Source organism: Syngnathoides biaculeatus, chromosome 3 (genome assembly GCF_019802595.1).
Source record: "Syngnathoides biaculeatus isolate LvHL_M chromosome 3, ASM1980259v1, whole genome shotgun sequence".
In the NCBI taxonomy this organism is placed as follows: domain Eukaryota; kingdom Metazoa; phylum Chordata; class Actinopteri; order Syngnathiformes; family Syngnathidae; genus Syngnathoides; species Syngnathoides biaculeatus.
In genome coordinates, this window is record NC_084642.1 from 11,376,440 (window position 1) to 11,402,986 (window position 26,547).

Below are 26,547 nucleotides of genomic sequence, written 5' to 3' on the forward strand. Positions count from 1 at the left end.
ACTTGGTACTGTACATATTTCCCAACACAATAAAGGTTCAACACATTCAGTTTGACAGTGGCGAGCGTTTTATCAAATAGCATTATAAGAGTATCTATCTGTGTGTGTGTGCTCCACTTGTTTGTGTGTTTCAGTCCCAAACTTTTGCAGGAGATTGCCCTGGAGTAAGCGGTTACCATGGCAACAGTGGGGCGGAAAAGGAATAAAGGAATGAAGGAAAGAGAAGTAAATGTGTGTGTGTGTGTGTGTGTGTCTCGTCTTGTTTGTTCATCATCACCTGCCTACAAGCAAAACGTGATCCTGCAGAGCTCACACACTTATGCACATACAAGCACAGTACACACACACACACTCGCACACACGCGTGCGCACACGCCTTGTGTATGTACGCTGACATTTGGGCGCACACTCGTCTGCATGCACGGGCTGGAGGAAACTTCTGTATGATGAAGCACAAGTGAAACAGTAGCATGCCACTTCTGCACTATTAGTCGGAGCATCAGCAGGCTGTCGTGACAACTGATCAATGAAACTAGTCCATTTGGCTGACCATTCCTCTTTCTTGTGCTCTCTCTCTCTCTCTCTCTCTAACTCTCCCTATAGAGGGATATAAGATGTTATACCATTTAAAATGCTGACAGCATGACAAAGCAAGCCTCCATGGGCACTGGGCAACAGCTAGACACTGTCAGCATTTTACTCGACACTGAAGAGATTTACTAAAAAGAGCCTTCAGTCAGTGAAATATGAGAATATTACTTGTCACAAGAGCCCCCCCCCCCCACACACACACACACTTATATAACGCATGGACAAGTACGCTGGCTACAATAGTAGACAAGTTTTTGATCTGTGGCTAAATTTGATTGCATTTAATTTATTGGCAGCACGTTGAACGAGCGGTTAGCATGTCTGCCTCGCAGTTACAAGGTCTGTGGTTCAAAGGTTGGTTTCTGTTCTCCAGGTGGTCCGGCTAACACCTGCGTTTAAAAAACGTGGATGTTGGGTTCAATTAAGACTATTTGTTCATGTTGTATGACACAATTGTCAATTGCTGATGCAGTATGTGCCCTGTGATTGGTCGGTGACCAGTCCAGGGTGTAACTCCACCTCTTAGAGAAAGATAAAAGAGATTTTATGCAACAAGCCTTTTACAATGTTAGTTCTTCATCAAAAAAACAGTGTCAGGGCCAAACTGTAAAGGAATTTTAAGCAGCGTCATTATAGATACCTTAAAGAGGATTCAAAAATAATCATAAAATGGCAAAGTGCCAAAAAAACTATTTTCCTTTCATTAAATGACTACATTTTTATATTCATTTCTATAAAAGATGTATCAAGAGCAATAAAATAGTTAGTTTTATAACGTTATGTACTTTTTATCATGGACAGTATTACAAAAGTATTTGGACTACACTGAAAAGAACAAAAACAAAGATTACTTGCCAAATTAATTGATTTTTTTTAGTATTCAGAGAATGTGAAGTTGTAATTTTACAAGTGTGAAAATTGGTATTTTAGGAGAATAACTGAAAAGATTTTCCAAACTTATTGTGTAGAATTACTAAATACACAAGAATAATTTCATTGTTGTAATAAATGCTTTCTAACAAAACAGTATAGCATCATATTTTCATCATATTACAAAAGTGCCATTGTATTATAAGATTTTTTTCTCAATTTATTTTAAATTTTAATAAGTGGCCCAAAAACTACTAAGCTAATATATATATATATATATATTTATCCTTTAAAGTGCACACCTACTACAGTGAACAATGACTTTAAAAAAAGATAATCTGCAAAGACAAGTCCACAAAGTAAACTGTCCTCCAAAATTCGATAAGTCAACACAGAGGCAGCCAGCATAAATATAGACAACGAATTTAAAGATGAGTGCAAGCTAGTACCATAGACTCACAAATACATGAAGGCAGGCGGAATAAAAAAACTCGCACATTTTCACAAAAGGAGACAAGTTCATTGATATAGAAGTAATTGTGAGCCAAAAGAACTACAATGACCTGAAAAGCACAGCCATGATCTGACAGGTGTGCATGTTGATATTTACTGCTACAACTTTGTATGTGCATGTACATACGCCAGTCACATGGAGATTTATTATTGCGGCCTGCATTATGACACGAGCATGTGGACAATCTTTGTATTTGAAGTGTATGTTTGCGTTTATGCACCTTTAGGCATGTGTGTGTAAGTGTGAGTCTGTGCGTGTCCTTTTGCAGAACCAGTTCAGGTCACTGATTCCTGTTATTTGATGTTGAAGGTTTGGCTCTATTGTGAATGTGTGTGTGTGTGTGTGTGGGGGGGGGGGGGGGTAGAGATACGTCAGTGGGTGTTGTGGCTGCATGAATCCTTCCGTTCACAAGGCTCCCTGTATTCAAGCATGCTTTGTTTTCCATTAGCAGTACGTCATTTTGTCTGGCTATCAGCCATCTCAGTCATTTCGCGTATGTTGAAAGCTTGAACTTACTTTTGTATTCAAGGTGAAAGCCTGCAGCCACAACACTAATGTCACTCTGAAAGTGCAAGAGAAGCTGATTGGATGTGGAGTTAAGGAGGGCAGGAGCTGTAGTTCCTATGAAAAAAAAAATCCCAAAAAGAATGAATGTCAAAAGATGTTTATTTTTCATTCTTATACTATTAAACAGCATTTGATTATTATTATTAATATGGTTGCTGTGGTACAAACTGAGAGAGGTTTCTAATAATGATCAACATTAAAATCATTAGGCTCGTAACTCATTCATTTTAAAAATGTTTTTAGAAAATAATAAAACAAAACAACACATTTAACAAAAAAGAAGAGCCCAGTTCCCTTGAATCAAGCTTTCCGTTTTTCCATGACCTGGAAGGCTGAAAATGTACACAGATAAAACAAAAAAAAGCACAACTTTTAGCTACTACTCAGCTATTATTTATTAACATTGTAACAGTTGGTTCAAAATGACCTCCTTATGCTATTATGCTAACAATAATACACTGCACTAGAAAGAAGATTCAAACTAATTGAATCACTTTCAAAATGATGCAATACCATCCACAATAATAAACATGCTAGAGGCAGATTATGCATGTTTAAAAATGTTAGCACAATTCAAATCTTGCCTAATTTGAGTTCCCTCCTCGATTTTCATTAAGAAACATTTTAGTAAAATTTGTTACCAGGTCATAGATATAGTTTGAACATATATGACAAAAAACCCTTTCTTTTAACTGCAAATTCCTATTTCAATAAAAACCAAATAAACTAAATAGCTACGAAGCCCCTAAAAAGACATTGAAAAAAAATAACTGGTTTCTCATTGTAATGAGTAAGTTACTCATTACAATGAGAGTGTCGAAAAATGGCTACCTATGGGCCGTAGCTTTTTTACCTGGTAGTGGTAGCTTCCTGCATTCAGGTAGTTGTAGCTTATTTACCTGCTAGCAGTAGCTGGATAAGGAATAAGGGTCTTTTATAAATGCACACATGCAATGGACTAGTTACTCATAGCAATAAGAATGTTTCTCATGACAATGAGAAACTTACTCATGAACAGGTTTCTCATTGTAATGAGAAGCTTTCTGATTGTATTTTTTTCAATGTCCCTTTTTTGTCCCTTTAAGCTACCACTAGCAGGTAAACAAGCTACGACCCATAGGTAGCCGTTTTTCGACACTCATTGAAATGAGTAACCTACTCATGAGTTACAATAAGTAACTTAATAATGAGTAACTTACTCATTGTAATGAGAAACCATTTTTTTTTTCAATGTCCCTTAAGTGGCTCCGTACATAGCTCTTTTGCATTGGATCTAATTAGATTTTCAGAGTGCACCTACTGCAGTGGCTTGTGGGTTAGAATATGTATAAACTGTGTTATTCTGGCCTTAAGTAGTCTTTTCATCTCAAGTAAAGCTGGGAACGATGGGGAAAGGAAGGTGAGTGACCCCCTAACCCTCCGCAGACCGCTAACACGGGATGGTCCCTATATGAGGAAAAACTCTCATCAGGCCTCACGCTCCGTGGCAAACGTCAGATCAGTGCGGTTAAATGGGCAGCTCCCCGCTGCGCTTTGTGGAGAAGGGCACAGTCATTTGCGTGCCTTTGTGTTTCTGCGCCAGTGTGTGCTGCCCAGTGGGCGGCGGGTTTCATGTGTGATAGGTGTGTGACAGGTATGTGCTTGGGGCAGGTCACAGGGGAGAACACCGCTGGGAAATCGTAAAGGTTAGATCATTCTTTACCCCACCCAGTCCTCTCTCCCTCCTTGCAGGCTTCACTCAAAGTACAAGTGAAGCTTCTTCGCTCTTTCGTCTCCTCCTCCTGCTCGCTGTTGCCACAGAGGACTTTTTAACGCATCAAAAGGACATTTAAGATAATATCGCATTTCTTGGTATTACAACTCATCCATTATATATCTCTGGTGTGTAGTGGTGTGTGTGTACATGTGCGCGCACAAATATTAATAACTGTCATGGCTAATTCATCATATATCTTCGGTGTGTGCGTGTGCGCATAAAGCTATAGTTTAGGAGCTGTCATATCCCATCTATCATCGACCTGTGTGTGTGTGTGTGTGTGTGTGTGTGTGAGCATATTGTCATACCAGAAAATGACCCTAATTTAGGAGCCGTCATGTCTCCCCCATCGTAGATCTCCAGAGAATCCCAGTTGTGCTCAGTAGCAAATGTCATCACTTGAATCTAAACAGCAAATAATGAAAATAAACACATTGTGCCTACAGGTTGCCCAGCACAGTTGGTATATACATATTGAAACCTGAGCATTCTCACTGATACAATTATGCATGAAATAAGCAAATTTTTTTCTTCTAATCATTTCTTTTCTTATCATTTCACTTGGCAGCTGTGGCCTTGCGGCAGGTCTCCCAGTGGCTCCATTGGAACCCAATGTCGAACCCTGCATATTCGCAATTCAGCAATTACAAATTCACCTATCCATCCATCCATCCATCCATTCATTTTCTTACCCACTTTTCCTCACAAGGGTCGTGGGGAGTGGTGGACCATATCACAGCTGTCAACGGGCAGGAGGCGGGGTACACTCTGAACTGGTTGCCAGCCAATCGCAGGGCACATTGAGACAAACAGCCGCACTCACAATTACACCGAGGGGCAATTGAGAGTGTCCAATTAATGTTAAATGTTTTGGAGATGCGGGAGGAAACCTCAGTGGCCGGAGAAAACCTCCGCAGACACGGGGAGAACATACAAACTCCACACAGGGAGGAATGGGATCAAACCCGGGTCCTCAGAACTGCGAGGCCAATGCTTTCCAGCTGAGCCACGGTGCCGCCCCCAAATTCACCTATTCATATTTAAATGTTTTATTTTTACTCCTGTAACTCTAATCATCTCCCTACTTGTGTTTGTGCGGGGGAAAAAAAACACATTTTCTTTGTAGCAAAATACTGTTTACGGTCCATAATCCATGTTAAAATGTGTCACATCTTCACCTGTATCCCAGCTCCTTCACTGACGTGGATTCGCCACAGACAGTTGAGACTGTTTGGGTACGGTTCCGGAAAACCGGGAGACAATATGGTGCCGCGGCGCTCTGTCAGATTCCCACTGCAGGGAACTGAAGACGAGACAGAAATTACAGATTTTTCAGTAAAGCTTATTAAACAAATAGCTGGGGGAAATTACAGGCTGTTAGAAAATTACTGTACATCTTTCCAAAATATAGTGTACAAATGATTATGACACAGAGCCAGAGGGGAAGGAGAAAAAGGGGCTCCATGTGATCTATTAAACTGAAGTGACAATTAAAACTGCAGCAGAAATAGATTTCACACAGACGTATATTTTGTTGGACAACATTAGCATTAAAAATCATGATAAGCATTTAAGGCTTTTAAATTTTGCAGTTAGTTGAATAGGAAAGCCAATAAAAACAAAAAGTGCCATAAAATTAACAATACAGCTATTATTAGAAGTTTAGCGTATCATATTGATGGTATATTCCAACATTTTGATCAACTAATTTAACTACAAGCAAAGGCAAAATATTAGTAAACATGTTCTTTATGCTAAATAAAGTCATGATAATACTTGCACATTCATGCTGCTAAATGGGCTAACTCAGATAAGAGAAACATTTCAATACAACACTGTAGCGTTATATACGACTCCAAAAAAAAAAAAAAATCATTTCAAATAAATATTTGTTAGATATGTCAGTCAAAACAGCGCATGATTATTTTAAGATTGGATTGAATTTCTGGTGCAGCTCCTGAATTGATTCTCAATAGATGGTGCAAGTGTACCTAATATTTTGACCCGTGCGTGTATAACATATATACCATATTTAGCCTTACCGATGCAGCTTGGGGTTGTTGAATTCCACTGTGCCAGGGCACCGGGTACAGCCTGGCACCGGATCGCACTGGATCCCTTGAGCAGATATCCTGGACTGCACTCAAAACGGACCACCGAGCCGGCCGAGAACTCGGAGCCGATCCGCCTGCCGTACCGAGGCTCCGGCACCGAGCTACACTGACTGTCGCTCGTCCGAGGCACGGCTTCAGACAGTAATTAACAGGGTAAGAGGAAAAAGGTGGAACAATTACAATGTAACTGAATTCAATATGCTTCATGAACAATTATTTTTAATGTCATTAAGGCAGTTATTATTGCTCAAAGTAGTGCTACAGACGACTCAATGGTGAGTAGTATTGACTCGGAAATCCCGATTTAAAAATAAATTCCAGATCAGATTTTTTTGGGACAGAGTCGAACCATAAAATACTTTTTATTTTATTCTGACGTAGCCATTTTGGATCACTTCTGCACAGGTATGCGTTCTAGCTACACCAAGATCTTCAAAAAGTTTGAAGAAAGACAAAAGAGCCCTTCAATGAAGAAGACTTGTGGTTAGCCTCGCTCTCCAATGAGCTGCACGGATAACAGGAAAGTAAAAGATCGCTTTGAATGATTCTTTCTTTTAACAACTCATCATTCATTACACGGCACTCAAGGAAATTAGTTGGAAAATACATTTGTGTTATCATTGGTGAATGAGGCCCATTGAGAGAAAATGCTTTGGTGGCATTACCTTGGTAGACAAAGTGAAAACCTTTAGCTGGTTGGCCGCTCTTGGCATTGAAACGCAGCATTATTTGATGGGAAGTTGCCAAGGGTAATGTCTCTCCTGAGAAACACAAGTGACATAAATACATGTTGGCCTTCATCGAATATTTCTCTGTACTCTTTCTGAGTCACGACAAACAGGCTAACGGTGTCAACTCTTCACTGCGACTTTTGTGAAGATCGCTGAATTGTCACCACAGAAACAGAGCTCCTGCAATAACAACGATAAAGCTTAAAAAAAAAAAATTATATATATATATATATATATATATATATATATATATAAAATGTTCCTTAAGGAACATAACTTTTAAATCCGAAACCTGAAACACAGAGATAGGAGCTGCCAATTTTGGATTTTGTTGTCACACCAATGTGCTAATGAATATATTTTACTGCCTATTGCACATTTCTAATTAATTTTGCATCTACTGTTGCATCAAATTATACTCTAGAAGGCTATGTCAGAAGAAAAGTTCACTGCTGAATGTCTCAATTTGTACGGTAACATATACAAGTCATTTTCTAATGGATCTTATTATATTCATTTTATTTGAAAATCTTCACCCCAAATACCTGAAAATGTACCACACTAATATTGGCAGCATAGATAACGTAGATAGTTGGATTTTAAAACAATAATGAAGGTGTTGCTATCTTGTCTGATGAGGTTTGCAGCACATGTATAGATTTGTATGAAGAATACAGTACAGTAGCATCTTACATGGCCCCAGTGAGGCATCTCTGTTGCTGATGCCATCTCGAAGATAATCAAGAATTGATTCACAGGAAATACATATGACCAAATACAGTATAGTGTGATACAGTAACTCCTTATACTATGGTTTCATGGCCCCCGAGAGTGGCCTTTTTGCGGGCAATTTCAATAAATTCCTTTTACAAAGATGTGCTGGGGAACACCTAAAGAGCAGCACATAATGGGGTCTCTTCTCTTAAAAAAAATAAAGCAACATCATCTTTTAAGGGTCTGTTCACGCCTGGACTGTTTGAAGCGAATTATGTTGCAAACAGTCAGAGGCAGGACCAATCACATGGGTAGAGATCAACGAGAGAGGTTGAATTGCTTCTATTGATTGATCTAATTGATTTGGGAATGCACAGAAAATGAATATGGAATATGCTGCAATGTACATACAGTGTACATTAAATGTAAAGGAATAGGGTCCAAAAGGTATCTTTTAATAGCAATTTAACCAGTAAGAAAATGAGCTATATGGTCAAAAACATTGAAGAAAGAGATAGCCCATGATAATATTACAATTACATTTTTGCATTGTAAATATTTCAGAAAATAGGAAAAATGGAAAAATAGGAAGCAGATTATAAAGGGGCTTATTGCTGTTTATTGTAACTTATTTGCATACAAATGTAAATATATTGTAATAGTTGGGTCCCCAACATACTGTAATACAGGAGTTGGGTTGAGTGTGCCTACCCAGCCATCAAGAGTGAAATTAATCAATCCAAAATTTTTCAATGCCCTGGTTCTGATGTGTTGGTGAGCTGGCCTTTCTGCACTTTGGATGTTACGTAAGTAAGTAAGTAAGTATGTATCTTTCAGCTTGTCCCTTTCGGGGTCGCCACAGCGTGTCATCTCAGATGAACCCACATATATGTTTGGCACAATTTTTACGCCGGATGCCCTTCCTGACGCAACCCTTCTCAGGGAGTGGAGGCCCCAGTGGGATACGAACCCACAACCCCTGGTTTACCAAACCAGTGCTCTTACCGCTGAGCTAGTAGCGGGAATAATTTACATAGGGCCTCCCTAAAGCGTAAAAGGCAAACGCGCATGGTTGTCCACTTTTGTGGCTGTGCAGATTCTTCTATCAACTGTAGTCTGTCATTTACTGTGGGTACTTTCATGCCCGCTCTGCGCTCCGGGTGGAGCAACCCTAAAATGTAGGGGCTCCCTGACAAATCTGCCCTTCTGCGTATTCACCCGTCGACTATTACTTCTCCTGTTACATGCGTCAGAGGGTGTAGTAAGAAAAGCACACCAGGAAGATGAAACTGTCTCGACAGTTTGGGGCTCGCTGCGCACCAGGAAGAAGCAGCCGCCCTCCTCAACAGCGGAGACGAACCCGTAGGCAGGAGGAACTGCTGTGCGCACGAACACTGGCGCGAGGGCAGCGGGTGGGGGCCCTTCAATGGTGGGTCACGAATGACAGTCAAAACAAGGAAAGCCGGACTCACCATTGGCCCACTTGTATATGAGGTGGGACGAGGGGGTCAGCCCCTAACATAAGCTGTTTTCAGGAAGAATTATAGTGCATAAACTACTATTCTTGGTGTATTTTGACAAAAACATCTCACAGAAATTTTATTGAGACACCTGGAAACTAAATGAAATTGTGAAAAATTGTCTTGGTGCCATGTGGTCCTCACTTTTGTCTCACCCCTGCGGGCTACCACTGCGACAATCATTTCAGGAACCTAAATATTGCACCAAATGTTCATAAAGTTTTGTCAAGCTCCTGAAGGCCAGAGAACAGATTATAAAACCACAGTGAAGGTTTTCTGACGTCGCTGCTTCTCTCCTGGGATGAATTAATGACATTTCACCCTAAATGGGATGTTATAGACCCAACAATATACGATATACATGTCTCACCTGAATGTGATCCCGCCAGGGAACTTAGCAATCGTGAGTTTTCATTGGCTCCATCAAATAGTTCCACTGAGTCATTCATGGCAGTTTGGAAAATGGCAAATTGACCAAAAACAACTGGAGATGAAGAAAGGGAACAGCCAAACAATGAGGACATTGGGAATCTTTGCTTTTAGCAATTTATTAGATGCCACTATTTACATACCAAACTGTGGCGGTACTGTAATGTAGTACGAGCAGATTTGTCTAGCTGTGTAGTTTAAAGGGTAGTTTGGAGACAAAACCACTCCCTCAGATCCTCCATACTGTCCACCACACGGGGCTGCAAAAAACACACAGGAAGATGATTGAAGGAATGCGCACGTGGAAGGATTAGTCATAAAAATGATAAGCAATTGCAATCAAACTTTGTAGTAGAAGGACAAACGTCGCCTTTTTGTCATGTTGATAAAGATTCACCATAGTCTTGTCAGCAACCCCCACGCCCCAGCGTTTTTAAGATTTGTCTCGTACTTTTAGGCTAATTCAACCATTTTGTATTCTTCTTGGAAACATATGGTTTGTACATTGTAGTAAAAACAATCTGTACTATTTTTGTTTCATATTCATGACTTTCACTTCTGACAACTGTAGCTTGTTTCCGATGTTTTGTTGCTTTGTTTTCACACACAGAGTGCTCTCTGGTTTACTTGTTGGTGACACTGCGAAGTAAATTCCAAATATGATACTGGAAATACAAATGTTGATCCGTCTCAAATTTATCTTTTGAGGTCGTGCCCAAACTTTGCTTGCATACACTGAATTATGCAAATGACCTTGCATTGTCCTGTTGTTTTTTTTTCGTGTGATTGTTAGTGAGATGCCACACACGCCACCATTTTTTTTTTTTTTTCAATTTGGGGATGAGTTATATCAAAAGCTAAATCGCATACTCAATTTGGATGGATTTTGCTGCTGGGTCCCAAGTTCATCATGATTATGCAAAACTCCTTCACCAAGTGTCCACGCTACACTTAGTGAAAGGGTGCAGCAATGGGTAATCAAAAGAAATGTTGATATTGGATCCCTTTTTTTATATTCCATAGACCTCACCTTTTTGCTTCTGTATGTAGGCTAGTGATGATTTCACATAAACAGGACAGAAAGAAGGGATTTGAAACTTATTTATGTAACTAAATGATGTTGCTCTTTCACAGCTTTAGCAAATATTTTGAAACCTGTTTTGGACAATCCCATAGCCATGAGTAATTGTAATGTTTTGGACTTGCCTCCATTCACAAAATAGATTTTGGTCACTGGCTGCAATATGCAACTGCTTTAGTGAGTCAAATTCAGATTTTCCACAGACAGCAAGTACAAATTGACTGGGTGTACTCGTGTCAGGCGAGTTTAAATGTAATCCACATTGCATTTGGCGAGAAAAACACATTTAACACGTTGAATGGCCTACTAGACTGTTTGCCTTTTATTCTACATGCAATAAGAAAGTCCGGTGGATCAGATGGAAAGCGTTGGCCTCACAGTTCTGAGGAATCAGGTTCAATCCCAGCCCTGCCTGTGTGGAGTTTGTATGTCTCCTCATGAATGCGTGTTTTTTTTTTCCGGGCACTCCGGTTTCCTCCCACATGCCAAAAACATGCAACATTAATTTGACACTCTAAATTGCCCCTAGGTGTGATTGTGAGTGTGACTTTTGTCTGTCTCTATGTGCCCTGTGATTGGCTGGCAACCAGTTCAGTGTGTAACCTGCCTCCTGCCCGATGATAGCTGGGATAGGCTCCAGCACTCCTGCTACTCTTGTGAGGATAAGAGCCTCAGAAATGGATGGATGTAACACAGGTGTCATTTCAGTAATACTGCCACAATAATTTATGGCAAAACCACAAAAGGATTTTGAATGCCTTGTTGCAATAAAGCATTCAGATCTTAATTGTATCTTATTTTCACTTTTCTGTTGCTGGGATGTTTTAAAAAGAAATCCAGACAGATCCATTCCCACCCTGACACCCGTAAAAAATCAGTTTGGTTTGGCAAAAAAAAAAAAAAAAAGATTTTGTTGCCACGCATCACTGGGACACCTGTGGCCCTCAAAGTCTCGTTACATAATCTCAAAACGAAAGCTCTATTCTAACACTAAGGATATGTACATTAATCATTTCATTGGGCAGTGCAAGTTAAATACAGCCACCTAATTAGCCCACATAACTATATGCACATATAATTACTATGTTGTAAAAAGTACAGAAGGTCAGTGTTAAATAGGACAAAAATTTGCAAAATATTGAGATGCTTTTTAATGTAATGCACATTTACTCTACACACTGTATTTGGCCTCTACATTTGAACATCATTTGAATAACACAACATTAAGAGCCAGTACACAGATATAAAGTACTTCATCCTGACTGGAATTATTCTGTGAACCAAAAAAGTCACAGAACCTTTATTATTTTGGACAAAGAGTAGCAACCGTACTCGCTTACTCCTTCACTTGACAATTGACTAGCTGCTACTAATCCACTAACAAAAACAACTTATCTCAACTCAGTTTTATTTATATCGCACTTTGTGTACAACTGTAGCTAAAACACAGTACTGTACACATAGTAAGTACAAATATACAATAAAACATAATTCAAGATCATTTAGAAACAATGAAATGATAATAAAGTTAAAACTATAAAAATAATGAAGACACCAAAAACAACAGCATCGTCAGTCTCTCCCGTGTTAAATACAAAGTAACATAGGAATATAAATGGGTTTTGAGGAGAGGCAGGTTGTAAAAATAGGTAGTGAGGGTGCTTGTCTGATGTGCACTGGGAGGTCAATCTACAGTTTTGGACCGACAATGCAAAAAAGCCCTTTCGCCTTTAAACATTCAACTTTGCTACCTCCAGGAGGAGCTGGTCAGGTGACCCGAGACACCAGGAAGGAGAGTAGCGCTGGAGCATCTCATGAATGGAAAGCAACACATACACTTAGTATTGTACACATCCACACACAATAACACCAAAAGCCCGAGGGTACAAAATACATACGGATATATTAAGGTCTGGATCACAGGGACCTCTTGACTAGCTGCAGCCATGACATTTGTGTGACTAATGTGCATTGCATGAAAGGCTGAAAAGGCCTAACTAAGAAGCCTGTAGGCTTTTTTTTCCCCAGTGTTGCAAGGGGACATCCCTCAGTGTGACCCTGAAGTGGTCTTAAAACCGGTGCACACTATAAAGCAAATCTTCAATTGCATAGCTGTCCCGATCCAAGTAATGAGCAGAGGTACAGAGCATTCACTGCATTTGAACTCCTACAAGGCCATTCTAAAAACTACATCGCTGAACATCTGTTAAGACAGCGGTTGCCAACCTTTTTTTGACCTGCCCCACTTTTCAAGATTAAATTTTCAGCCACCCCCCCCCCCCACCCCACACACACACAGACACAAACACTTTTTAACATTTTTACTTCCAACAGGTGGGCGTAAATTAAAATTGAAAAGTTTTCATGATAGTTGATGTTTGCCCCCGCAATTTGAAAATTATTTTGTTCAGACATGAACTTTGAATATGAATGGGCTCCCTGGATGGAGCTCTCTTGGCAAATAATTAGAAAAAAAAAAAAAACACACAGCTAAAATTGGATTTATTTCCCTGTCCATGCACTCGTTGGCCTCTGGTCCCCTACATCGCCTCCCCCCGTTCCCCTTTTGCTTCATAAACCATCACAGAGTAATCATCTGCTTTCTTCCTGCTCCTCATCATCCTCCACACTGACTGATACTTTCTGGATTGATTCTTGCTGTGATGCTACATTCTAACCCTGAGGTCTGGAGGTACTTTCTTGATCTACCCACGATCTCCCAGTGGTGTTGCTCCAGGCTCAGGTGCTAAAAAGCCTCCACACAAATGGGCTTTGATCACTCATGCTCGCAACACACTGAAACGTGCACACACGTTTTGAGATTCCTGGTCGTTCAATCTCCAACAAACACATACACACGCTATTCTTTGCAGCAAAGTGGTGAACCTGACAAAAAAAAAAAAAAAAAAAAAAAAAAAAAGGTTAAACTTGTCCCAAAGGTTAAAGTTATGTTAAAGCATCCCCTGGAGTTGTTGTTTATTTATTTAACAAAACTACCCAATATATTTCTTTTATTATGGCTTTGATTTTCCAGGGATTAGATTCCTTACAGGAAAGAAAATAACCTAAAGTCTTGCCTTGCACACTTTAACAAATAGATACTTATTATCATTACGCAAGCAAAGATCTCGGTATCTTTTTTTTTGAAGCAGTTATTTTATCTGAATTATCGGCATAATGAGCAGACTACGTATTGAAATTTGTGTTGACAATACAACCAAGGAGAGTGCAGCCGAGCGGAGGGAGAGAGCATAGTAAAATCTGTAATACATCGCACTTTAACATCAACTGTCACACGAGAGCTTGCTAAATTAAAAATTGTACGACAACTGCGGCGTTTGAATTTAAAGGTACGGCATTACTGCACACTAATTGTGCTTTTTAAGTAATACCGAACAGCCCATAGTCATGACAAAGCCATATCCAAAGCTTTACTTTGGGGACTATAGAGATATAAATTAGACCATGTTGAATCAAATAATAATAATAAGAATTATCTCAAAAAGTAGAAACCCAAATCCAAACCATATAATTCCCCCTCAAACGCTTACTACTAAATTTTACACATGGGGATGTTGCTTTCATAATAGATACTCTGGTGCCTTGAGATATGAGCTGAACTTGTTGCATGGCCACATCCATCCATCCATTATCCAAGCCGCTTATCCTCACAAGGGTCAAGGGAGAGCCGAAGGTTATCCCAGCTATCTTTGGGCGAAAGTCGGACAACACCCTAAACTGGTCGCCAGTCAATCGCAGGGCAGATATCAACACCATCACTGAGCCGGAATCGATCACACGCTGCCCGCACCAAACCCAGGAGAGCGTACCACTACACCATCAGTGACTACTGCATGACCACATTTTTAACTAAAAACATGCAGAACTCAAGGGTGTCATCTGTTGAGACTTGGGCGTCTCATTATTTTTTCTGAGGGAACACTCGTTTTCTTTTTCTTTAGCATTTTCCTATGGGAGCAGCAAAAAGCCACACCAGTTGGGACTTGCTGCTAATGTGCTGTGTGCCCATCAACCTATCATGGCACGGATCTAATGACGCCACACTATTGATTCCATGAGGAGCAAATGGCATTCTTAATGGCTATTCGTATTATCTGTCAAAGCTTGGACAAATGCAATCTATCACAGTCGACTTACCGCATCTCATATGTTTATCAAGGTTATTTTAAGATATGTATCTTTACCGTTTTATTATTGGTCAACCCTAATCAAGACATTTTGATGGAGTATTGTAGCCACTAAAGAGCGAAGGTTGAGTTCCTCCCACCTAACAAGGCTCATGTTTCAATATTGCACTTGCAAGAGTATAATAATTTTATATAATGAAAATCAAGGCAAAAAAAAAAAAAAAAAAGACAGCATGATGGCTCATATTTCGGAAAAGTAGTAAACTGGGTTGCTTGTATCTCAAGCACCACTATATTAGCTCACACGTGTGAATACATAGATTAGCCGATACTCACACATCTTAACCTTTTTCACATTAGTCGGATTAAGATTTGACATGTTACGTTTAAAGGCTAGTCAAACATTGTGCATGCAGTTATCATTACTGTTCATGTACGTGATGCATTTAGGTGGAACTCAAAGCCCCTGTGCGTGTCTCCCTCCACAGAGAGAGAGAGAGAGAGAGAGAGAGAGAGAGAGCGAGAGAGAGAGAGAGAGAGAGAGAGAGAGAGAGAGAGAGAGAGACTCCATCCAATTCCCTCTTCCTTGCAATACACCTTAGTTACTATGGGAACCAGTAAAAGAGCATTTCAAGATGGGAGGTGTGTGTGAGAGAGAGAAAGAGAGAGAGAGAGAGAGAGAGAGAGAGAGAGAGAGAATACGCAACAGCGATGAACAGATGCTGCGGGAGAATGGCAGTGCAGGAGAGACAGTGGGTGATGAGTCGTTACATGCAGAGGGAAAGAGAAAAAGGGCCGTGCAAGGGGACCAAAGGTGAAACGAGAGGAGAAGGAGGGAGTTTAAGTGGAGCTGTATTATTTAAGGGGGTCTCAACCTGTCTGATGAGCTTGGTCTAAGAGCCCCCAGGAGTTGGCCCTAGACACACTGAAGAAGGGAAAAAGAAGGGCCCAAACTAAAAGTCATTGTGGACAAGAATAAAGGCAAGGGAAATGGAAGGCACTAGTAGGAGCAAATCAGGAAATTGAGCAAATGTAACATTTTCATACAACTTTTCAATTGGAAGTTTACTTTTGTGACCAGTAAGAGTATCAGAATCAGATTAAATGGCCAAGTATGTAACAACACACAAGGAATTTGTCTCCGGCAGTATAATCATGATTGACAGATCTCAAGTAATACATTGGTTCAGTCAGTTGAATGAGGCCTTAATGTGGGGGGTTTAATTTGGGTTGTAACCCCATGATGAGGTCGTTCACGAATAGTCTATATCAAGAGTACAATATCAATACTTCTGTTCTGCTTCTGTTCAGAATGCATCTCACTCAATACTTCACTCAAATAATCTCACCAAATTAACATTTAGCGATCTAAATGCAGAACTGCTGACAGAAGCCATGGGAGGGATCAACTTGAAGAATTATTTTACCTTCACTGCTGGTGAAAAAAACCAAACAAACGAACGAACAAAAAAAGTACATGCTGCAGCAGTGCCGCCCTTGTAAACATCTTTTTTTTCCCGTGTGTTGCTCCTGAATTACAAATGACTGGCTTTGTGCATGAAAGAGCCGGGTAGAAAGCGAAAGATGTGCCTTTATCTTATTGAAAGGTCAATAGATGTGAACATGAAATGAAGCCACTTTGCTTATTTGCTGCTGTGAGGGACATTTCATTAAACATTTTATTGTATTCATCTTCAATTTGCAACTTGATTGTTAGCAGTTACAGTAGCTAAAGATTTTACTCAGCCACTACTACTACTTTAAAATAATAGGACTAAAGTAAAAGTAGTCCTCCAATTAATACAGTATTCAGTGAAGTAAAACTGCAATGAGTACTGTACTGAATAAAGTACTGAGTACTTAGTGTGTAATAAATTGCGCATGTATGTCAAATTGACAAATGTATATTAGGAATGTGCAAATTCAAATATTGCTCAACAATTTAACACAATATGTCCCATAAAACAAATTCAGACACAATATGAGGTGGGTACAGAAGCCAAGTGTTGCACTCAAGTAGGAGTACTGTTCCTTTAGAATAAGATGACTCACGTAAAAGTAAAAAGTAGTCCTCCAAATTTACTTAATAAGTACTCAGTGAAAAAACTACTCAAGTACTAAGACGTCAGGAGAAGCGATACCGAAAAAAAAATGAAAGGCTGTAGTGAATCTAACAATTCCACAAATGCTTTTTCAAATGCCAGGTTTTTGTGCTGTAAAAGAAATGTAACAATTTTTAGAAAAATCAAATCATTTTAAAGCTTTTTCAACCATTAATGTTACCTCAAATTTGTAAAAGTGGAGGTCTGTTTTGGACAATCCCATAGGTCCGTCAACAGTCAACAAGAAAAGAGAAAGTTGCCAAATGCACAGTCAAAACAACAGGAATAATATTGCAAATTACTGCAAGTTTTTTTTTTCAAGTTAGAAAGTGGGTGAAATATTCAAGTTTAGGTGGTGACAAAACTCCGTTGCATCTTAAAGCTGTTGTTTTTCATAATCTGTTATGTAAACAGGAGTCGCACAATCACGGTGGGTTGGAGCAATGGGGCCTGATGCGGAAGTCTAAAAAAAGTCTAAAAATAGATTGCACATGAAATTATATAAAAATGAAAGTAGTAAGTGGCATGTGGATTACAATTATTGTCATGGAGTAAAAGAACCTTTTTTTTTTAACTTCAGTAAAAATAACAGCCAATAGAGCTGGCTATTATCCATCTTCGCTGATTTGTTGCCACGGGTCACAGATCCGGTCTTACGTACTTCTGAGTTTCCCTTATATGCACACTCCAACAGAGACACACTTCATATGACAAATACACTACAAATGACCATTTGGCAGGTGTCACTGGCTGGGCGCTGTCAGCCATTAATCAAATAGACAGTTGTGACAGTTTGGCCTTCCAATCCCTGACAGAATCTGTCTCCGATGTTCACACATGCAAGCGCACACACGCACACATGCACGCGGCACACACCAGCGCACACGCACACACACTCAGGCAATGAAGCACTCAACACTTGGAGCACTAATTAAAGAATATACACAGGTATAGGAACAACCCAAGACAAAACTGGAATAAAAACAAGACAGAATAGTATGTATTGTCACTGATTACAGAGTAATACAATCATTGAGATATTCATGCTGTAAACTCTCTTACTGTATTAAATTGTATACATTAAGCCTTCATCGACAATGATAATCATAATTGCAAATCATTACTGCCATCAAGAAGGTAATTGAGTGTGTGTGTATGCCACCAGCACTTGGTGAAATCAGCCGTGTGATGTTGAACCTCAAAAGCAGGCCGGGCTTATGTTGACAGGTTTGAGGTCAGGGCTCAGCAAACTACTCCAAGCAAGACCCTCTTGGGCCTTGCTTTGTGCATTAAGAATGGGAAAAGGTCTCCCCCAAACTGTTCGCACCAAGTTCAAAGCATAGAGTTGTCCATAATACCTCAGTAAGATGAATAAACACTGGCAGTCAAACACACTGCTTGATTAATTTACTATTTTTGTAAAAGTGGTGTGATCCGTGATCTGGTTCCGACACTATATGCGCAACAAATCTCTCCTACCTTTACAAGACGGCAGAGTCTTGTCCCAGACTGGCTTCCCATCCTGGCCCATCACGCAGGTTATTGTTTGGCCCCCCACTGTTGTGTAGCCGTGGTGACAGTTATAGGACACCTGAGATCCCAGTTTATAGTCATAGCCGGTCCGACTAGCATTCATGATGTTACCGGGATCAAAACAGGCCTCCCTGGGCTTTTCTGAAAGAATACAAAAAGTGAGTTAAATGCATTCTGAAAATAATATGTATATTTCACAATAAAAGACAACTCTACTGGATGGAATATGAATCTTTGCTCAACAAATCCATTTTATTAAGATTAACATGAACGACTACGTCAGTTTGTTCTTTTTTATTTTTATTTTTTTGTCTTGTATCCTGACATGGCCTTGCACATGGAGTGGTAATGCAGACCAGGTTAGGAACCTGTGCATTAGGAGATACAGAGTACATCTACTCTCAAGACTGTAAACAACCGCCCCTGGAAAAGGTGCATATGTACGAATGTTGGCGTAGCTGCAATTTTATCAGAACTGGATTTATATTGTCTTCATTTAAAAAAAAAAAAAATCACTGCAATTTCTTAACAGAAAATGTTTTACTCTTGATCGACTTAGTGGCTGCTGTCAAGCACTACGAAGTTTACTCTTTATTTGTTGATCTGATTGGATGAGACAAACAAAGAGAGACCCTTCACGACATAATTCTCTCTCTCTTCCACTGTTGTCAGAGAAAAAGAAAGGGGTATTGAGTGAATAAGTGTACGATAAGAAGCAAGAGTGATGGAGTACAAACTAACTCAAACAATGTCAAAAACTGTCGCCGCTCTATATGACACTGCTCGTCCAGGTTGTTTGCTTTCCTGTGATTGCCCGGCAAAGAATAGAAGAAAAAAGGAAAGGGAGAGACAAGAGAGGAGGGGAATGTAGGGGAGACACAAATGAAACGGTGAGATGATTAAGGTTGCATTTTAATTAGAGTGATGGCAGATGAAAGGTAGTGAATTAATGACAAAAGTACAGAGGTGTGAGGTGGCCTTCCGAGGCAGACAACAGAGGGGGAGATAATCGTTTTTAATTACAGATAAATGGAGTGAGATAGACACAAAAATGAAAATGGATTTTTATAAAACTTGACTGAGGAAATCTAGTCTGCAGTAACACGAAGTAACAATCAGCTTCACTTTGACAATAACTGTTAAATCACCACCAGTCAAGCAGCTTCTGTAAAACCAAGATGAGTCACAATCTGCGGAGGTAAACAACTCACGGGCTGACACGCAACATTATGCCCTTTCTGCTGAAAAAGTCTCGTGAAATGAGGCTCAACTGAATAGAGTTGGCAGCTTTAAATATTAGCCGCTTGACAGATGCAACATCTCTATGTAGACATTTTAAGATTGAAAACAAGGAAAAAAAAACCCCAAAAATTATAATATTACAAGCGATGGGGTGGAGCTTTGATTTGCCCCACGGTTCAATGAGAAATAATCCCAAATAATGCATTTGAGCATCATGTAAAGGTGCTCTGGTTTATGGATGAAGGTATGTAAATGTCACGATTGATCAGAAACACTTTCCGTCAGTGGAAATTCAAGCAACTCCCAGCCATGGCATTCTAAAAAATAGTAAAAGAAAAACAAAACTAAACAACACTACTCTGGTCTTGTTGTTTTCCTGACGTGGAGACGCCAACAACTTCATTCATTTGTGGTAAACCTACATCCAAAACAGAAGCTACTGTCCTCTATATCAAAAGCGCCACACAAATTCAGACAACGGCACCTTTATTATTATTGTGTGGTGGACTGCACTGGATCATAATTGCAGAAGTTTCTCATGGGAGTTTTTCTGGTTTGCTATACATACAAAAGAAGAAGCAAAATGCCACTGTTATTACATGTAATAAGTACAGTGGATGTAAAAGGTCTACTACACATCTGTGTTCAAATTCAAGGTTTTTGTGAAAAAATAAAAAAAAGAAGTTATTTGGTAACATTGTCTACCAATAATTTGAATTATAACATGAAATCCCATCATGAATCATGATTTTTTTGTTAGAGGGGAAGTTAAAAATAAACAACTAAAATCATTTGGTTGCACAGCAACATATATCAAGGACGTGGTAGTGTTTCAAATTCATGTCACTGTAAATGGGAGTCTGCAAACACCTGCTACAATTTAAAGCGACAGATTGATCAGCTGTTCCAGTATGCTTTCTTTTTTTTTACTTTATAACAAAAATACCTTTTGGAATTCTGGCCAAAATGTTCAATCTTGATTTCATCTGACCATAAAACATCTCTGTGTATTTGGGAGATTGGTCCAATGACAGCAAAATTGAACCTTTTAGCCATAAATCCAAAATATACTTTGGTACAAAGACAACACTGATCTTGACCAAAAGGACATCATACCTACAGTAAAGCACAAGTATCCTTTGGAGCTCTTTTTGTTCAGCAGGAACTGGGGCTTTAGACAAAGTGGAGGGAATTATGAACCATTCAAAATAGCACTTCACTCTTCAAACAAAACCTTCAGGCTTCTGATAGAAAGCATCTGAAATGCTATGAAATACGTACTTGAACAACTGAACTCTATTTTGGGTTAATAGGAGCCATTCAAAAAAATAGCAGGTATGTGCAGGCTCCCATTTGACAAGGTTATCAATCAAGGTGGTTAATTTTAAACAGCCACATCCATACGAGGGTGTGCACACTTTTACAAACAGTTGTTTTTTTTCTTCCTTTCTAGAAAATATATATATATATATTTTTTTTTCGATTGAGTTGTACAGGTCATAAATCACAAATATGGTGGAAAAACCTTTGCAATGATTTATCTTAGTCTCATTTTTACACATTAAAAAAACAAAACACTATGATTCCCAGCCTACAGAGCACACCTGGTTATCAGCCTCACTCAGTAGATTTGTAAAGGATATACCATTAGGTACATACATATGCCGTGTAAAAGCCGCGAGTGCCTACATTGAAACATGAGATATTTACAAAGAAAGACTTTAAACAGAGAGTTTAAAGCTTGCGCTGCCGCGCTAATGCTAGCGCCAAGTCACTAACGCCAACGCTAGCACAGCGCTAACAGGGCCAGTTAAGAATAAAACATACCGGTAAAAATCACTGGGAAACGGCAGTAACTTGCTTGCGCAGCGCTAACAGGGCCGGACCGGTAAAAGTCACTTCCTCGGCACATATATTCCACCGGTCTCACTCTTACCTTTTCCGCTCGAGTGTCCCCTTGCGGCCGTTAGAAAAAAATACACAAATCAGCCGCATAACCGTATAAACCGCAGCACTGAAAGCATGTGAAAAAGGTTGTGGGTTGTGGTATTTGAAACATGGGTGTCTAGACTTTACATCCACAGCATATGGACAATCTACAAAATAAAGTCCACAATACAGTTATTAGTAGAGATAAAAGTACTGACTGATAGTACCGATCCAAATTATTATGTACCTACTATTTTCAAACTGAAGAAACTAAAAATGTTTAACAGCCAGTACTTAACTCTCTTGTAGTTCTGATTGTGCCCTGAACTATTAGGTGTTTTTTTGCTGCACTTTTACAGACCGTCATTAGTCTGTACATTTCCATCTTTGTCTAAGAAATGTTAGGACCATTATTGAAAAAAAAAGACAGTAATGTCAAAATAAAGTTTTACCTCTGAACTCAATGGCGAAGCCAGACATGCCCAGTGAGGCGTCCGATCGGAATGCCAGGAAAAGACTGTTACCACTGCTCTCGATGCGCTCGGGGGCTTGGTTGCCTTGGAGACTCGCCAGCAGAGGCCCATTAGAGTTTTCGCCCTCGTAAATGTGCAGGAAGTCATAACTGGGCTCCATGTTAAAACTGATAGAATGGAAACACAGATCGATCACATCACAATATGTTGGGTAGGAATAACTGCTATTCATGACTGGATTTTTACGAGCTTTCATGGTGCCCAGTGAGAGACATGCCCCGTACATTTACACAAAGAGAAGATTTCACAAAACATTTTTTCTTCCTTCCTCAAATTTCTGAAATTGGTAAATGGTAAATTTTGAATGGAAAGTTTCTGAAAATCTTTCACCACTTACTAGCCCAATTATTGTGCATATCATTTCAGTCAAAATGTTAGAAGTTGTTTTGGCTGTTTTTCTTCATACTTTTCATACCTTCATGAATATAATTCAAACATGTAACTGGGTGAAATCATGTTTAACAGAGTGCGCACATACACACACTCGCACAGACACACATCTCAAAATGTTCATTCTGGCAGCAATTATGCTAGTCTTAGCGCCCACCTGCCAGTTAAACAAGCACACACATACACACACAAACATAGCCATCTCTGTATGTTTGCACTGGAGTTCACATTTCTATTTGGTTTGATTCTCCACCTGTCTAGTTAAGCTGGGAGTCATGTATTGTGTTTGAGTGTGTGATTGTGTGTGACACCTGTGAGTGCAGAGAAGTACCAGAGGGATGTTAAAGTAAATTCCATTGTCAGCTCATCATCATTTTTTTTTTTATGCCACATAGTATGATTACCACTGCCGAGGTGATATTTTTTTTGCTGTGGTTTGTCTGTTATTATAGAACATTCCGGCACAGTGGAGCAGCCGGAAAGCATTAGCTTCACAGTTCTGAGGTCCCGGGTTCAATCCCAGACCCGCCTGTGTGGAGTTTGCATGTTCTCCCCGTGCCTGCGTGGCTTTTCTCCGGGCACTCCGGTTTCCTCCCACATCCCAAAAACATGCAACATGAATTAGACACTCTAAATTGCCCCGATCTGTTATTGGGAGTGTGACTGTTTGTCTTGATGTGCCCTGCGATTAGCTGGCAACCAGTTCAGGGTGTACCCCGCCTCCTGCCCGTTGACAGCTGGGATAGGCTCCAGCACTCTTCGTGACCTTTGTGAGGATAAGCAGCTAAGAAAATGGATGGTTGGCTAAAAGAAAGACAAAATTCAGGTTAAAAAAGTGAGGCTGTGCCTTATTTTGTTTTTATAAACATGACTCTTTCACTTATGATTACAATGGTCAAGGTAGTTTTTTTCTCCCTTCTGCACCATGCATTTTCATAGTTCAGGAGGTGCACATTAATCTGCAGATCACAGTGTTGCTGGCGAGGATTAGAAATGAGCTCATTAGAGGGACAGCCAAAGTTGGATGTTTTGGAGACAAGGTTCGAGTGAGCAGACTTGGTGGTTTGGACATGTTCAGAGGCGCGAGAGTGAGTATATTGGTGGAAGGGGGCTGAGGGTGGAGCTGCCAGGCAAAAGAGCGAGAGGAAGACCAAAGAAAATGTTGATGCATGTGAGGACAGTGGGTGTTACAGAGGAAGATGTACGAGATAGGCTTGAATGGAAAAAGATGACACGCTCTGGCTACCCCAAACGGGACAAGCCGAAAGGAAAAGAAGAAGAAGAAGTTTTATCCACTTTTCTGACAGCATGATCTATTAAGGGATAATGCATCCCATAATCGACTAACGTGATCATTTGCAAGGTTAACATAAGCTCTGTGAATGCTAAGGCCTGTATTTATATCTGATTTTGCGAGAGCTTAACTGCACGTAAGCCCCTCTGTACTGACAAAGCATTAAAGTGATCCTTGCAAATACATTTTTCTGTACTGCCACATTCTAAGTATAAATGTCATGGAATGACAAAGCAGACAGAGCTATAACGTTCAATAGCGATCAGTTATAATCTTAGCATAGCGTTTAAGCCACAAAGGTCACTGTTAATCATTAGACATGCAACTTTAATGAGCAGAAAGAAGATTTGTATAACAAGAAGCATGTTCTAGAGAGAGAGCAAAAAGTCAAGGTGTCGTAATCACGTAATCAGTCAGAAGTCTAGATGACTTTTAAAATGATTTTACAATAAACCAAATTGTTCCAAGTAATATTCCCCATGATTACAAGATTGTGGAGCGTGCTGAGACTTTTGCTCGAGGAACAACACTGTGAGTGTTTGTACATGTGCAACAGCAGAACCTCCAAAGTTGAATGCTGCACTAATGTCTAAATTTAAAGCAGTCTCCAAAAGGTGCATAGTAGTTTTAGTTTTACTCCGTAATCATTCACTTTAAATTTGGAATGTCTATCCATTTTCAACACCGCCTATTCTCACTGGGGTTGCAGGCCACATATAGACAACCATTCGCACTCACATTTTTACTCACAGAGTTTTCAATTAACTTCCTGCGCATGTTTTTGGAATGTGGGAGGAAAGTGTAATTGAAAACAGATCAAATGCCACCAAGTATTTACAAAAGAACAAATACAATTACAACTGAAAAATATAAAATTTAATGATTTCACTATTTTACGTTACTGTCTAGTTATCGTATACAATATCGAGTTAGTTTGGTACATGTGAAGCACAATTGTTCACACTACAGACTGAAAGAATGTAACTAAGGCTACGTTGACATTTTTTTTCTTGGTCAAGTGAGAAACAAAACAATATTTAGCAAACTAAGAAGAACACTATTAATTTAATGTTCCAAATGAATCACATTAACTTACGTTTTTGAAATTGGATCCTTAGTCAGTTGAAATCAGGTTCAAATATGATGATGTCCTAGTTAAAATAATAATAATAAAGAAATATGTGTGTGATTGAATTTGTTGGAAATGAAAACATTTTTTGCAAGGGCCCTTTGAACAGCAGAATTTTATGCAATTATTTACTCCATTCAAAATAACTGTTGGCATTAGGACGACAGAGTAGACATTTATTTGCCTTAGAAGAAGTACAAATTATTTTCCTTTAACTATAGCCAACAAATTCAGTCATTTTCATTGAGATACGTAGCATCGGAAATAATGTTCTTTAATTCTTTTAAATGAGAAAAGTAATCTGAGGACCGCAGCCTGTAATATTTTTATTTGATCTATCGGTGAGATGTGTAGCATTTTTTAGTTTCTGTGTAATGTTAATTGAATATACAATCATATTTTTAGTCAACATAAAGGGTATATTCCTAATTTTGTGTGTGGCTGGTACAACATAGGAAATTGTTTTTATTTTATGTTATTTTTGTACTTAAATCTGACTACATGGGAAAATATTAGGCTCAACCAAGGGTGCCCCATCATTCTTGCCCGAAGACATACTTTTCAAACTGCCAACCTCCCGCGATCCACCTTTGTTTGGGTGGGTGGGTGTCGCGAACATGTCTCCAGTTGGAGAGCGGAGGGAACTACCACCGAGCTAAAATTCTGGGACTCTGACATGGCTCAGTATGTTAATTTACCTTGCATCACCCCACAATCCAATTTGCACAACACAACATAATTGACAATGTACATGTTTTGTTATTACCTGAGTTTACTCTGATGTCTTGCACTGAAGTGAATAAGCCAGGGATGCAGAATCTGGACATTAGGTGCTCTTAAACAGCCTCAAACACATTTCCAAATTTTCAAACGTGAGGGTGGTACGATACTTGGACTTTATGGTCTTCATGTGAGAAAAAGCTGACTCGCATAAATAGGTGGAGCCGAATAATCAGTCAAAAAGATGGCACATTTCCTCATGTTGGGGTGGCTTTGGCTCTGTGAGTAAGTTCCACAACTGCAGCGACAACCACTAACAATCTAGGATGTCCTTCCACATTTTCTGGGTTTAAAGCTTCAGCCATGGCTTCACAGCACCGTGTAACTGTACTTCTTGACAGCTGAGAGCTGTGATCGAATGCAATATTTCTGCCTTCTTTTTAAAGTCCCGAAACAATGCGTCATCTGCTTCAACAATTGCCTCTTTTACCATGTCTACTTCTTAGAAGAACTTCTTGTTTTTAACGATGATGTGACTCACCCGGAATGATGCTTCGGTGGTGTCTTTCGCTTTTGAAGTACGTGTGAAAAATAACTGCTGTCCAGACAAGTGGGATTTTAGTTCCTTCACCTTTTTCTT

General features: G+C 39.5%; 1 protein-coding gene across 1 annotated transcript in view; it reads right to left on the reverse strand.

The window, feature by feature from the left end:
• Positions 1-26,547, reverse strand: part of LOC133497966 (CUB and sushi domain-containing protein 1-like) — a 521,981-nt gene that overhangs the window by 80,971 nt on the left and 414,463 nt on the right. The window contains exons 33-41 of the mRNA XM_061814268.1: positions 22,294-22,481; positions 18,617-18,811; positions 9,950-10,066; positions 9,748-9,861; positions 7,078-7,173; positions 6,341-6,544; positions 5,477-5,601; positions 4,607-4,703; positions 2,492-2,596 (exon numbers count right to left, since the gene is read on the reverse strand). Of these exons, the coding sequence (XP_061670252.1) occupies positions 2,492-2,596; positions 4,607-4,703; positions 5,477-5,601; positions 6,341-6,544; positions 7,078-7,173; positions 9,748-9,861; positions 9,950-10,066; positions 18,617-18,811; positions 22,294-22,481 (1,241 nt within the window). The remainder of the gene's footprint in view (positions 1-2,491; positions 2,597-4,606; positions 4,704-5,476; positions 5,602-6,340; positions 6,545-7,077; positions 7,174-9,747; positions 9,862-9,949; positions 10,067-18,616; positions 18,812-22,293; positions 22,482-26,547) is intronic.